Source organism: Teleopsis dalmanni, chromosome 2, assembly GCF_002237135.1.
Source record: "Teleopsis dalmanni isolate 2A chromosome 2, ASM223713v2, whole genome shotgun sequence".
In the NCBI taxonomy this organism is placed as follows: domain Eukaryota; kingdom Metazoa; phylum Arthropoda; class Insecta; order Diptera; family Diopsidae; genus Teleopsis; species Teleopsis dalmanni.
This window is the reverse complement of record NC_051847.1, coordinates 127,068,267-127,079,552: the sequence shown is the minus strand read 5'-3', so window position 1 is coordinate 127,079,552 and position 11,286 is coordinate 127,068,267. Positions and strand designations below refer to the sequence as shown.

The following is an 11,286-nucleotide window of genomic DNA, read 5'->3' as shown; positions in this document are numbered from 1 at the left end:
TTTAACTGGAACTAAGCCAAAGAGACCATGTGACGTTTTATAAGCTCTGGCATATGGCTTTTTTTATTCGTGTTTATGTTGAGATTGTTTATTTTCTATTAAAATCTTTTGCCTTACTTTACTAGGACTATGCTCGTTAATCCAAACTCTTCAGCAACTCTTTGGGGTTCACTATAATCTCCACTAAATCACTGAAATTTTCTATACTCGCTAGTCCCTATTTACAAACTATATTTTTAGTAAAAAAAAAGTAAACAAAAAAATATTCTAGCCTGCTTCTTTTTTTTAAATGCATTTTACGTATTTGATAAGCAAAGAATTATTTTATCATTTAAAATATAATGTAAACCAAGCAAATTTTCCCAGTTATGTCTCCCAGCAATGAAAATGATGAAATATTTTAGTAAAAACATAAAACACAACTTACTATGCCAATGATTTCATTAATTGTCTTGGTGTCTCAGCAGATTCGCGTATTGGTGGACTGGTAGTATATAAAACCTGATCCTGCTTTCGAACACCATTCATAGAACGTCCAATAGAACTTGCTAAAGTCTCACCAAAGACACAATAACCACTGCGTCTGGCACGACCGATTATTTCAGCGGATGATTTGCATGTGATGCTTGTTACATAAAGCGGAACTTTCATCTGTTTTATAGATGAAGTAGTATGTATGTAAGCGTTAGGTGAACAATGTTAAAAATACATATTATGGATAAGATCTTAATATATATTTTTTGCGTAAAAATAAATGAAAAAATAATAATTTAATAACATACATTTAACTTAAAAAATTATGAAAGTAATACAAACAAGCAAATATTAGTTGATGTATAGTTATTGTTAGTCTAATGAATTATTGTAGAACAATGCATTGACTTATGAAGTATGAAGTATGTGCAGTATTAAATAAGAATGGAACAACGATTCAAAAAAAAAAAACACTAAACAATTAACAGTTTTTGATGGAATTTTATAAGCAATTATAGAATATATCAAATTTATTAAAGGAATCAAGACGTTCTTGTTCAAAAACTGTTCTTTGTTTTAATGCACTGTGTATAAACAATTATAGTTTGATTTAAGTAGGCAGCTGGATATCGATTGCGCAAAATGGTTAAAAAGAGAGAGATATTAATTTTGTATCGATACAATTTTGTATTGACCTTTTAATGAGTAAAAACAAAATTTGGTTGAAGGTATTGCGCAGTACGATCAAAATCTACCCTACCCTTCAAATCATAATCTGTTAATGTTTCCCACTATATACAAAAAACATATCACATCACCCATAACTGTGGACAAACTTACTTTGCCAACAATTTCATCATAAATTCAGGTGTTGTCGAGTCGGGACGTAAAGGTGGACTTAATATATGCGCTGCGGCGTGATGGAAACATTCATGCTGATAATGTGTACCATCGGTGCCCAACGCTGCTGCAAGGGTTTCACCAAAAATACCTCGATTTCTGTAACGTTTACGTGCACGTGCCAATTCAATACCCGCCGATTTGCTCATAACATGTACTACATATAGTGGGCAATCAACCTGTACATGTATTTGTGTGTGTGTATATATATCGAGTGCGTTTATATAAGTGTTTTGTATTTCGTTGATTAATATATCGACGTACGAGTATGATATATTTACAGTTTGGATAGTAAATAAAAAAAATTGCACAATAAAACAAACAAAATAAAATAAACATAAATAAATTATAAGAACTTATACATATATATATATAAATTATAATATTATATATATTAGAGAAGTTGATATTTATGCTATAAAATGATTTAAAAAGTTTTTAAGTTTGTGGGTATCTCCAAAAGATCTAGCAAAATATCGAAAACATAGTATACCTCTAAAACAAGAATTAATTACAATTATCGAAAAGAGTTATTATCGCCTATTCTGGCTATTAAACTAAACTTACTAGTCATTACTAAGTCTAAGTTTTTGAAAAATAATAGGAACTTTTTACCGATGAATATATTTTCACAAAAGTTGTGTTTATTTATGTTATGTAAGTTTGTGTAATTTTGTCATCTTCACGTTGTTAGTGCAGTTAGGTTGCACTTTTGCTATTGTTTATTATGATCCAGAGAGAAATAAAAAGTTTAATTTACAATTGACTATAAGCTCACTTTTTAATGAGGACATTTTCAATGTCTGATTTAATTACATTATTAAATACAGTGTTAAAGTTTTAATACATTGATTAAACATTTTTTGTTACTATCACAAGTGTGAGGATGAAACTCATTTGAATAACTCATTTGAACACAGATCGTTTCGTGATTAAAATGTATGGTGGTCATTGGTGAAGGAAATATAAAGTACATATTTTTGTAACAAATTTGATTTTATGAAAAACCTAATTTTTGACTTTTGAAGTTGATAAGTAGATCTGCTATATTACAAAAGTTGTATAATAAATCTTTAAGATGCTGCCTCAATGAATGTGTAACCTATTGCTTTAATACCATTGTATCTAATAAAATGAGGTCATTCTGTATTAAATTAAGATAATTAAGATACTGTTTTTTCACTTAATATCTAACTAGAAGAGATTCTAAATTTTATTTAATATCTTTGAAGTCAAGTATTGTCGTATAATAATAGTTTATGTTTATTAAGCAGGTTTTGATATTTACAAGGTATATCCGCTTATAAAATAAAATACAAAACATAATTCTCAAAGTGTAAAATCTTAAATGCCAAGCTATTGATATGTACACAAGTTCAGATTATAAAAATGCTATACCAAAACCAAAAATACTAGATCGCATAATTATATTTAAAAAAAGAAAACAAAAACAAAAATTTTAAATCAAATAAATAAAAAATATTCTAATTTCTTATTCTAGTTCTTAACATATACCATAACTTTAGGATAATCTCTTATATCATTGATTTCATATTTATATATATATTATTACTGCCTTCGATTTGCTACACCTATAATGGCATGAGAATAAAACAACATCTAAATGGTATTATCTTTAACTGTAGCAAATGCTTGATATATAATTTCTTTTGTAATTAAAATAGTGTTCACACAAGGAGCTAAACCAATATAATATCATATCTTAGTAATTAGCTATGATGACTTGGATGTTATTATTCGTAACCGAAATAAAAGTCGCCTAGCTAAGATGGTTAGCATATCGAACGCGATAATATTTTAATATGAAATAATAAATTATATTTATATAATAAAATCATATATGAAATCTTAACTGTTCACATAAATTGAGACATATTTGAAACTCACTTGATGTGCCAAAATGCAAGCACGGTTCACAGCTTCCGCCTCAACTTCTTCCTGCCGTGACAATTCATGACCTTCTGGTCCAGTTATGCCAGCTGCCAACAATTTACCAACATTTTTGGCAATCACGTCACCATTTTCTGCATGTACCTAATTAGCATAAAAAACCGCAATGCAATCAATTTGCAGTTAAAAATAAATAAAATTTTACAAATACCTGTGCGACACCGCCTAACGAGCGAATACGTTCGAATGCATCCAAGAGTTCAGTGTCATTTAATTGATATAAGCCTTTGTAGGCCATAAACATTTTAAATGAGTTGATACCTAGTTCTTCGCACATTATTCTCATTTCATCGGCCACTGATTTAGACCACCAAGTAATGCCAACATGAAAAGCATAATCACAACAAACTTTTGGGTCTGCCCAAGCACGCCATTTGTCATAAGCTTCAACGAGTGATTCACCTTTATCAGGTAGCACAAAATCAACTAGAAAATAGAATGGAGTATAAGTAATTATTTCAATTGATTATAGGCACTATGTACTTACTGATGGTGGTGGTACCACCAGCAATGGCAGCTTTTGTGCCATGATAGAAATCATCTACAGCAACTGTGCCACCAAACTTCAATTGCATATGTGTATGTGGATCTATGCCTCCGGGTATTATCAATCTGCCCCCTGCATCAATTACTCGTACACCACCAGGTATTACAATATCAGAAGATGAACCAACAAATCTTTGAAATAGAAATATAAAAAATTTTATAAAATATAGTGATCATTATAAATAAATAATATAGAAACTAATTTTAATCAGTTTCCCTAGATTACTGTACGAAATCATAAACAGGTTTTTTGAACAGTAGTGAACTACAACAATAAAAATTCATTTTATATTATTTTAATTAATTGAATTTTTGACTGACCATACGACTGTTTCGAGTATTGCCAAATATGCATTCTCGGTGGTCTTGGAAATAATTCTTGTATTTAATTATTGGTAAATAAATTTTTTTGAAACTGCAAGTACCAGGAATAGAACTCATGTTCTGCCAAATTATGTCAAGTTATAAAAAACAAGAAACGCACGTAAATAAAACATTTACGATAATTACTACTTAAAAAAAACTATAACTATTAAAAAACTATTACGAGCATTACAAAATAAATTGAACAATTGACAAAATATTATTCTATTAATAATCACACTTTTTTCTCACCCACACTACATACCCGTAGCAGTCATCTGGGACTATTATATTTACTTCTTGGCGTATACAGAAACCCATTAAAAAGGACGTTTTCAAAAATCATTTAAAGTTTATATTTAATATTCAATTTAAAAAGTGAACTAGTATATTTACTGTAATATGGCTCCAAATATTTTGTTTGGGTAGCTTGAATTCCAAACCCTTTTACTCCCCTTGTATACACCATTGTACTTACTGAAACTACAAGTCCGATCGAAACCGAAACATTTGTCAATATTAAAAACATCTTGTCTGCAGTTAATTATTGTAGTTACTGATATTATATATATTAAGTACAGCTTGTAAAAAGTGAATAAGACTACAAGTATCCGTTTTTTTTTTTGAAGGATTTTGATTTTTTAAAATTTAATCTAAATTATATTATTCCTTTTGTTATGTGTCTTTGATATAATTAACTGTTTTAGATCATGGTTTCTAATTTCATAATCTGCCTGTGATCATTAAAAACTAATTTCAGTACATGATTTTGATTTGAAAATTTGTCTTAAATTATAAAGAATATTTTTTTAATAGTAGTGAATTATTTAATTCAACTTTTGTCTGACATGGCAGCTGTTTCGAGTATTCTCAAATAAGCTATCATTTGTGACCTGTTGGAAATATTTCATATATATAATTATTTTTAAATAATTTTGTAGAAGCTCAGAGTCAGTGTTGCTTAACCAAGGGACTCAAAGCCGTAATTGATTTATATTATTGTGACCTGAAATTTTGTGATTTACTGTGAAAGTTCTTCTGAAATTATGTTTTTACTTTTGTTATATATCTATCATGATATTTACCATATCTTAAACAGGGTTTCTAATTTAACATTGGTTTACATAAATATATTAATAATTAATTGTTTTAATGACCAAATATTTTTAATAATAATTTTGATTTTTTAACGTTCAGTAGTAATTGTTCAGTAGTTAATACACTTTTTTAAAAAATTGTTTTTGTTTTTTAAAAAATTTTATTTAAACAATAGTCTATAGTGATCATCATCAGTATATAGTATCCTGATGATGACTATAGATTATAGTCGAAATATCGGATTAAATAATATTTTTTTAAAAACCAAAAACAATTTTTTAAAACTGTTTATTATTTAACTACTGACCAATTACCTTGTTAAAAAACAAAATTATTATAAATATATTAATGCATTATACGTTCACATGGAATTGAAGTCAACTATCAATCAAATCTCAAAACTACTATGATCACTAATTCTATGTTTTTAATACAAAATATAAAAAAGTATATAAGTATACATATATCTTTATTTTTTCTTTCTAAACTTATGAACATGGTTATTACATTTAATAATTCTATATACATATATATACATAATTACTATCATATATTAAATCACTATCATTTTCCATAAGTTAAATCTCAAAACTACTATGATCACTAATTCTATGTTTTTAATATAAAATATAAAAAAGTATATAAGTATACATATATCTTTATTTTTTTTTTTCTAAACTTATGAACATAGTTATTATATTTAATAATTCTATATACATATATATACATAATTACTATCATATATTAAATCACTATCATTTTCCATAAGTTTAAAAAGAATTATTGTTTTATGGCTTGCTTAATATACACATCTTATTTCTATGTACGTCTACATAGGTATAGAGTTTTCATATATAAAGTAATTTTCGTTACTCAAGATAAAAGTTTTCATAAGTTAAGTGTTTCAAAACTGATGAACCTTACTGAGTCTAGTCACTGATGAACCTTACTTATTAGACTTATAATTTAATTGAATAAGATAATGTGTAAAGTGTTTTATAACCAATATACTCACTTTATTGTTCCATCCTCAATGTAAATGTCAGCCTTAAAGGTCCTATCGTGATTAACTATTTGTCCATTTTTAATGTAGACCCTATTTTGAGCGCTCTGCGAAAAATCAATTTATTATATATATTTCAACAAAAATCCTTGTATTTACCTGCAAATGTATTGGAACCTTTTTTACTGGTTTTGGACTGGTCGACATTTTCTGTAAATAGACTAAAAATGTGATTGAAAATTAATAAAAATATATTGACGTAGGTTATTAATATAGGTCACAGATTATAAGTACTAATAGTACAAAAATTAGTGGCGTTATAAATTATAATTTGAAATATTACGAAATAATTGACTATTTTCAAGTACAGCACCACATGAAGTTTATGATAAGCAATGAACTATGAAAACATTTCATTTATTTAAAATTAAACGTTTCTATTTGTTTATAAAATAAATGTATATATACATTGTATATATTTAGACAATAAATTAAATATATATTCTGAAGTAGTAAATGGTTTTAAAGATATGCGTACAGGTTGTTGTCTTTGACTTTAAGAAAAAATTGACTGTTGCCCATACATTGTTTATGATTTTAATCTGGCAAACAATATTGATAAGATAATATTTTGTGCAAATATCTGTAAAAGTTTGTATAGATAATTTATACATTATGTTAAAATATACACTATCTCAGATACCGAACCTCAAACGTACAGAACACTTTATGTTTTTATAAGAGGAACAATCGTATTCAATAGAGCGATAATTTACTTCATATTCGTATGAAAAGGCGTGTTTATTATTCGAATACTTGAAGTATTCTTAAAATGGGTAAATGTCATAAATTATTGCCTAAAAATTTAAATTTTTGTGATCTAATATAAATAAATAATATACTGAACTAATTATGATAATTGCATTAAAGTGTACACTTAAAAGTTCTTAAAAGCCTATTAAAGTTTTAAAGGAAAGTGAATGGGGTTTTCCAACATTTAAAACATGATTTGGTAATTGCTTACATTAACTACTAAAACAGAATGTTTCGATACAATACTCGACTCTGTTTAATAATATATATCCCCTAAAAAATAAAAGCTTATAAATTCATTGTTTTGTTGGATGAAGTCTCTGAGTCTGAGATATTATTTTGAGATTTACGAGTAGTTAGTAGTCACTAAAAGCCTTGCAAATTCAGTGACTGGGGACGCCATTCAAAGTTTAATTTATGCATTTAACTATAATAAATATAACTAACTATATAATATAATGCATTGTGATCTTGGTAACAGACCAACTTTTTTCGCTATGGGACATTATTTTCTTAATAGATGCATCTTCAAAAACATCAATGACCGACTATAATCTTCGCAGTTAGACTATTTGTTGGTTTTCGATATCTTCTTTATTTAAAATACACTCCACAAATTTACAACTGTTAAAGATATGCAAATTGAAAATGTCTTGATAGAACTGTAGAGACCATTTTGTGATGACTCATAAATAAAAATTTTTGATTTTATGCTTGGGGTTGTTTCCGCTTATTTGTAGAAACAACCCCAAACTTTTTAAACATAGACAAGTTAATGAAAATTGTGCTGGAATGTATGTCTATTTAATACAGAAATACATGAGTCACTAAATACTCAAAGCTGGAGTAATTACATTAACTGATTGTATAAATGGGTTGAACACCCTTAAAAGCACAACAAGTACAAATAATTTACAATAAATTCATCTATACAACCAATTGATAATGCTAGTATGTATAATATTTATCATTATAACTTAAGATTTGACAATAAAAATTTGCTATGATTTTCATTACTCAATTACTTAAACCAAAATTACATTTTAAACAGAATTACTTAATTACGATAATAAAAATATAGAATGACAAATAGTACTGACGTGGCATTATAAAAACTACTATACTTATATGTGCGAGTATGTATGAATTATTTTAAGAGTATTGTATGGATGAACTTATCATTTAAAATAATACACATATAAAGACATATAAATAATACATTACTGTATATTAACTTTAGCCAGGCACAAAACGTTTTTAAAGTGGTTTGAAAGAGTTGGCTAACAGATATATTTTCTATAGCTGTGATGTAGTATTGATAAAAATATTGATAAATTGATTAACCCGTTCATACAGCAATAAAGCATCGTTAAATTTTTTAGCAAAAAAAAAACATGTATCAAGAAATTAAACTTTTTATAATTTCAATCTGGATCTATATACGCCAGTTGAATGACGCAGCAGGAATGTTTATGTTTCAAAAACCCTATATCGTTATAGTTAGATATTTAGATATAAATGATTGCAGTCTCAAAAAATTATTTACAAATAATTAAATATAAGAATAATTTTAAGACCACTAATGATGGGTATTTGGCAATACTCGAAACAGCTGTATGGTCAACCAAAAATTCAATTAATTAAAATAATATAAAAATAAATTGTCGTTGTTGTAGTTCACTACTTTTTGAAAACCTCTTAATAATAATTTATGAAATTTTCATTTCGAAAAAATAATTTATCTATTTTTCATCAATATTATTCAATACTTCCTCAGATACTTAATTGGCATATAATAAATCTGTTCCCGTATTCACTTGTGAATTTTTAGTTGGAACTACCTATTTTACATACCTGTATCCAAAAACGACTAAGAAAAGCACAAAAGTGCTTTGATTTTATTTAAAAAATTTGTGAAAGTAAAGTTGAAAAACTGCTAACCCAGGGTCCATCCCAATTTTCGGTGTACGCTGATTTGACAACGAATCTTAGTAGAGTTAGCTGTTCTCAACAACTTCTTTACGATATTCCATAAAACGATATAGCTTACTGCTCACGATAATAAGGTTTAAAATTGTTAGCTTTTTCATTGATCAATGAAAAATCTACACACCCCATCTAATGCTTACATGTCTAAGCAGTTGTTACATAGATTACAAGAGCGATTAATAATAATAATAATAAAAAGCGCCAGATTGTTGCTAAGGGTTTTTATGTAAAAATTTCCAAAATTAAAGACCAATATCTCGAAAACTTATCAATATTAGTGTAATGAAAAATTGTTTATAATAGCTGTTTTTCTTAAAATCTGTCAAATGGGAATTCCCGGAATGTCGAAACCGGGTCGTAATGTTATAATTCTCTACAAAACGTAGAATATTTCTTTGGCGAAACCAAAGGAAAAAAGAAAGATGATCCCAATGTATTTTCGAAATAATAAATTCTGCCACTCAATTTCTAATCTAATTATTATGTAAAAAATTAAATACTGTAGTATTTTTTGATAGGAATATCGTATTTTATCCATATCAAAGGATTACACAACTATAACGATTTGTCGCACGGATTGCTGTGTCCGTGTTGTTTGTCATATAAATATATTTTTTATCATTATTTATGAATATTGAATAGCAAATATATACGTATATACTCTTTAACTAAATTTTGAGTTCAAGTCAAACGTTGTCTCGTATACATTGTGACCGAAAGGTTTTCGGAAGTTCTCATTTAAAATTCGCGCGCTGTATATTTTTCGATATTTTAAGTTTATGTAGTTTGGCAGCACTGTCCTTAATTACTATGCCAAAAATGAGCGCGATCTGTCAGACAGTTCGTTACGCAGCTGTTGAAACCAGTTCCCCTCAGTAGTGCGTTGCGAAAAAACAATGGAAAAAAATATTGAACAAAGAGTTTGCATCAAATTTTGTGTTTCGAACGAAATTTCGTGTGCAGAATCGTTGCGAATGCTACAAAAGGCTTATGGGTAATCAGTTTTATCGAAAACTCAAGTTTATGAGTGGTACAAAGCCTTTCAGGACGGTCGTACGACCGTCGAAGACATGCCGCGTTCTGGACGACCTTCGGCCTCTACCACCGACGAAAACATTGAAAAGGCAAAGGAAATCGTGTTCCAAAATCCTCATGTGAGTGTTAGAGAGATAGCACGAGAGCTAGGCATCGGTCGTGAGACCACGGCCTCAATTGTGGAAGGATAATTCATGGATTTTTCATGACGATAATGCTCCCTCGCACCGAGCCAACATTATCAACGATTTTAAGGCCAAACATTCAATAAATACCATCGAACAGCCACCGTATTCACCTGATCTTGCACCGTGTGACTTTTTCCTGTTTCCCAAACTCAAATTACCACTCAGAGGAACGCGTTTTGAATCCATAGAAGACGTAAAACAGAATTCGCAGAGGGAACTCAAAGCCATACCGGAAAGCGCCTATAAAAAATGTTTTGATGATTGGAAGAAACGTTGGCATTTGTGTATCGCTTCTAATGGAGCATATTTTGAAGGAGATAAAATAAATATTGATGAAGATTAAGAATTTTGCGTTTGTACATTGTGACCGGAAACTTTTCGGTCACAATGTATGCACACGTGCTGCAAATTTAGCTGCATTCTGATGCTATGAAAACACATGAAGTTTTTTACTACCCTTAAAAATTTATATCACGTTCTGCTAACCCATTATGATGATTGTGGTAAAATGTAACAAAAACCACAGTGATATTTTTACCACATTGAAACCCCCTATACTGTCAAACAGAAGATGTAACGATATGTGAAGAGAAAAGTTACAACAATGAAATGATTTGGGGATGATGAACTTCCTCAATAGGAACATAAACACTTAATAACCGTGCTGCCTTGTGTTTTGATTACAGTAGATGAGTATGGATAAATAATTTTTTGAGATACTTTAATGCACGAAAGACGACCTATAGCGAATGATTTATATGCAACGCGTGCTATTAACTGCAATGGAACGATTAACAGCAGCACTGCAATGCTGCAGATAATTTGAGGTGATAAATTATTCCGAGTTTATTTTACAACTATTCCAAAGAGAAAATATTTATGCTGTTGTTAAAATATTTAAATAAG

The 11,286-nt window shown here is 28.6% G+C and overlaps 1 protein-coding gene across 2 annotated transcripts; it reads right to left on the bottom strand.

Moving 5' to 3' along the window:
* Positions 1 to 17: 17 nt before the first annotated feature.
* On the bottom strand, positions 18 to 6,572 carry LOC119684112 (dihydropyrimidinase-like). Of its 2 annotated transcripts, none has more exons than XM_038098065.1 (6): positions 6,515 to 6,572; positions 6,368 to 6,462; positions 3,833 to 4,023; positions 3,497 to 3,771; positions 3,283 to 3,429; positions 18 to 651 (listed from the first exon to the last, which is right to left on the bottom strand). In XM_038098065.1, the coding sequence occupies exons 1-6, from the start codon at positions 6,560 to 6,562 to the stop codon at positions 427 to 429; spliced, it is 981 nt and encodes a 326-aa protein (XP_037953993.1). In that variant the 5' UTR covers positions 6,563 to 6,572; the 3' UTR covers positions 18 to 426. The 2 variants fall into 2 exon arrangements, with proteins under 2 accessions (XP_037953993.1, XP_037953992.1); XM_038098064.1 differs by lacking the exon at positions 18 to 651 and adding an exon at positions 916 to 1,553.
* Between the last annotated feature and the right edge of the window lie 4,714 nt (positions 6,573 to 11,286).

Bases quoted from the DNA above. Each gene is read 5' to 3' on its own strand.
- LOC119684112 (XM_038098064.1), bottom strand. From the start codon at position 6,562: ATGTCGACCAGTCCAAAACCAGTAAAAAAGGTTCCAATACATTTGCAG. The intron at 4,024-6,367 runs GTGAGTATATTG...TCTATTTCAAAG, and splicing joins ATTGAGGATGGAACAATAAA to ATTTGTTGGTTCATCTTCTG. The intron at 3,430-3,496 runs GTATTTGTAAAA...TATGCTAATTAG, and splicing joins CGTTAGGCGGTGTCGCACAG to GTACATGCAGAAAATGGTGA.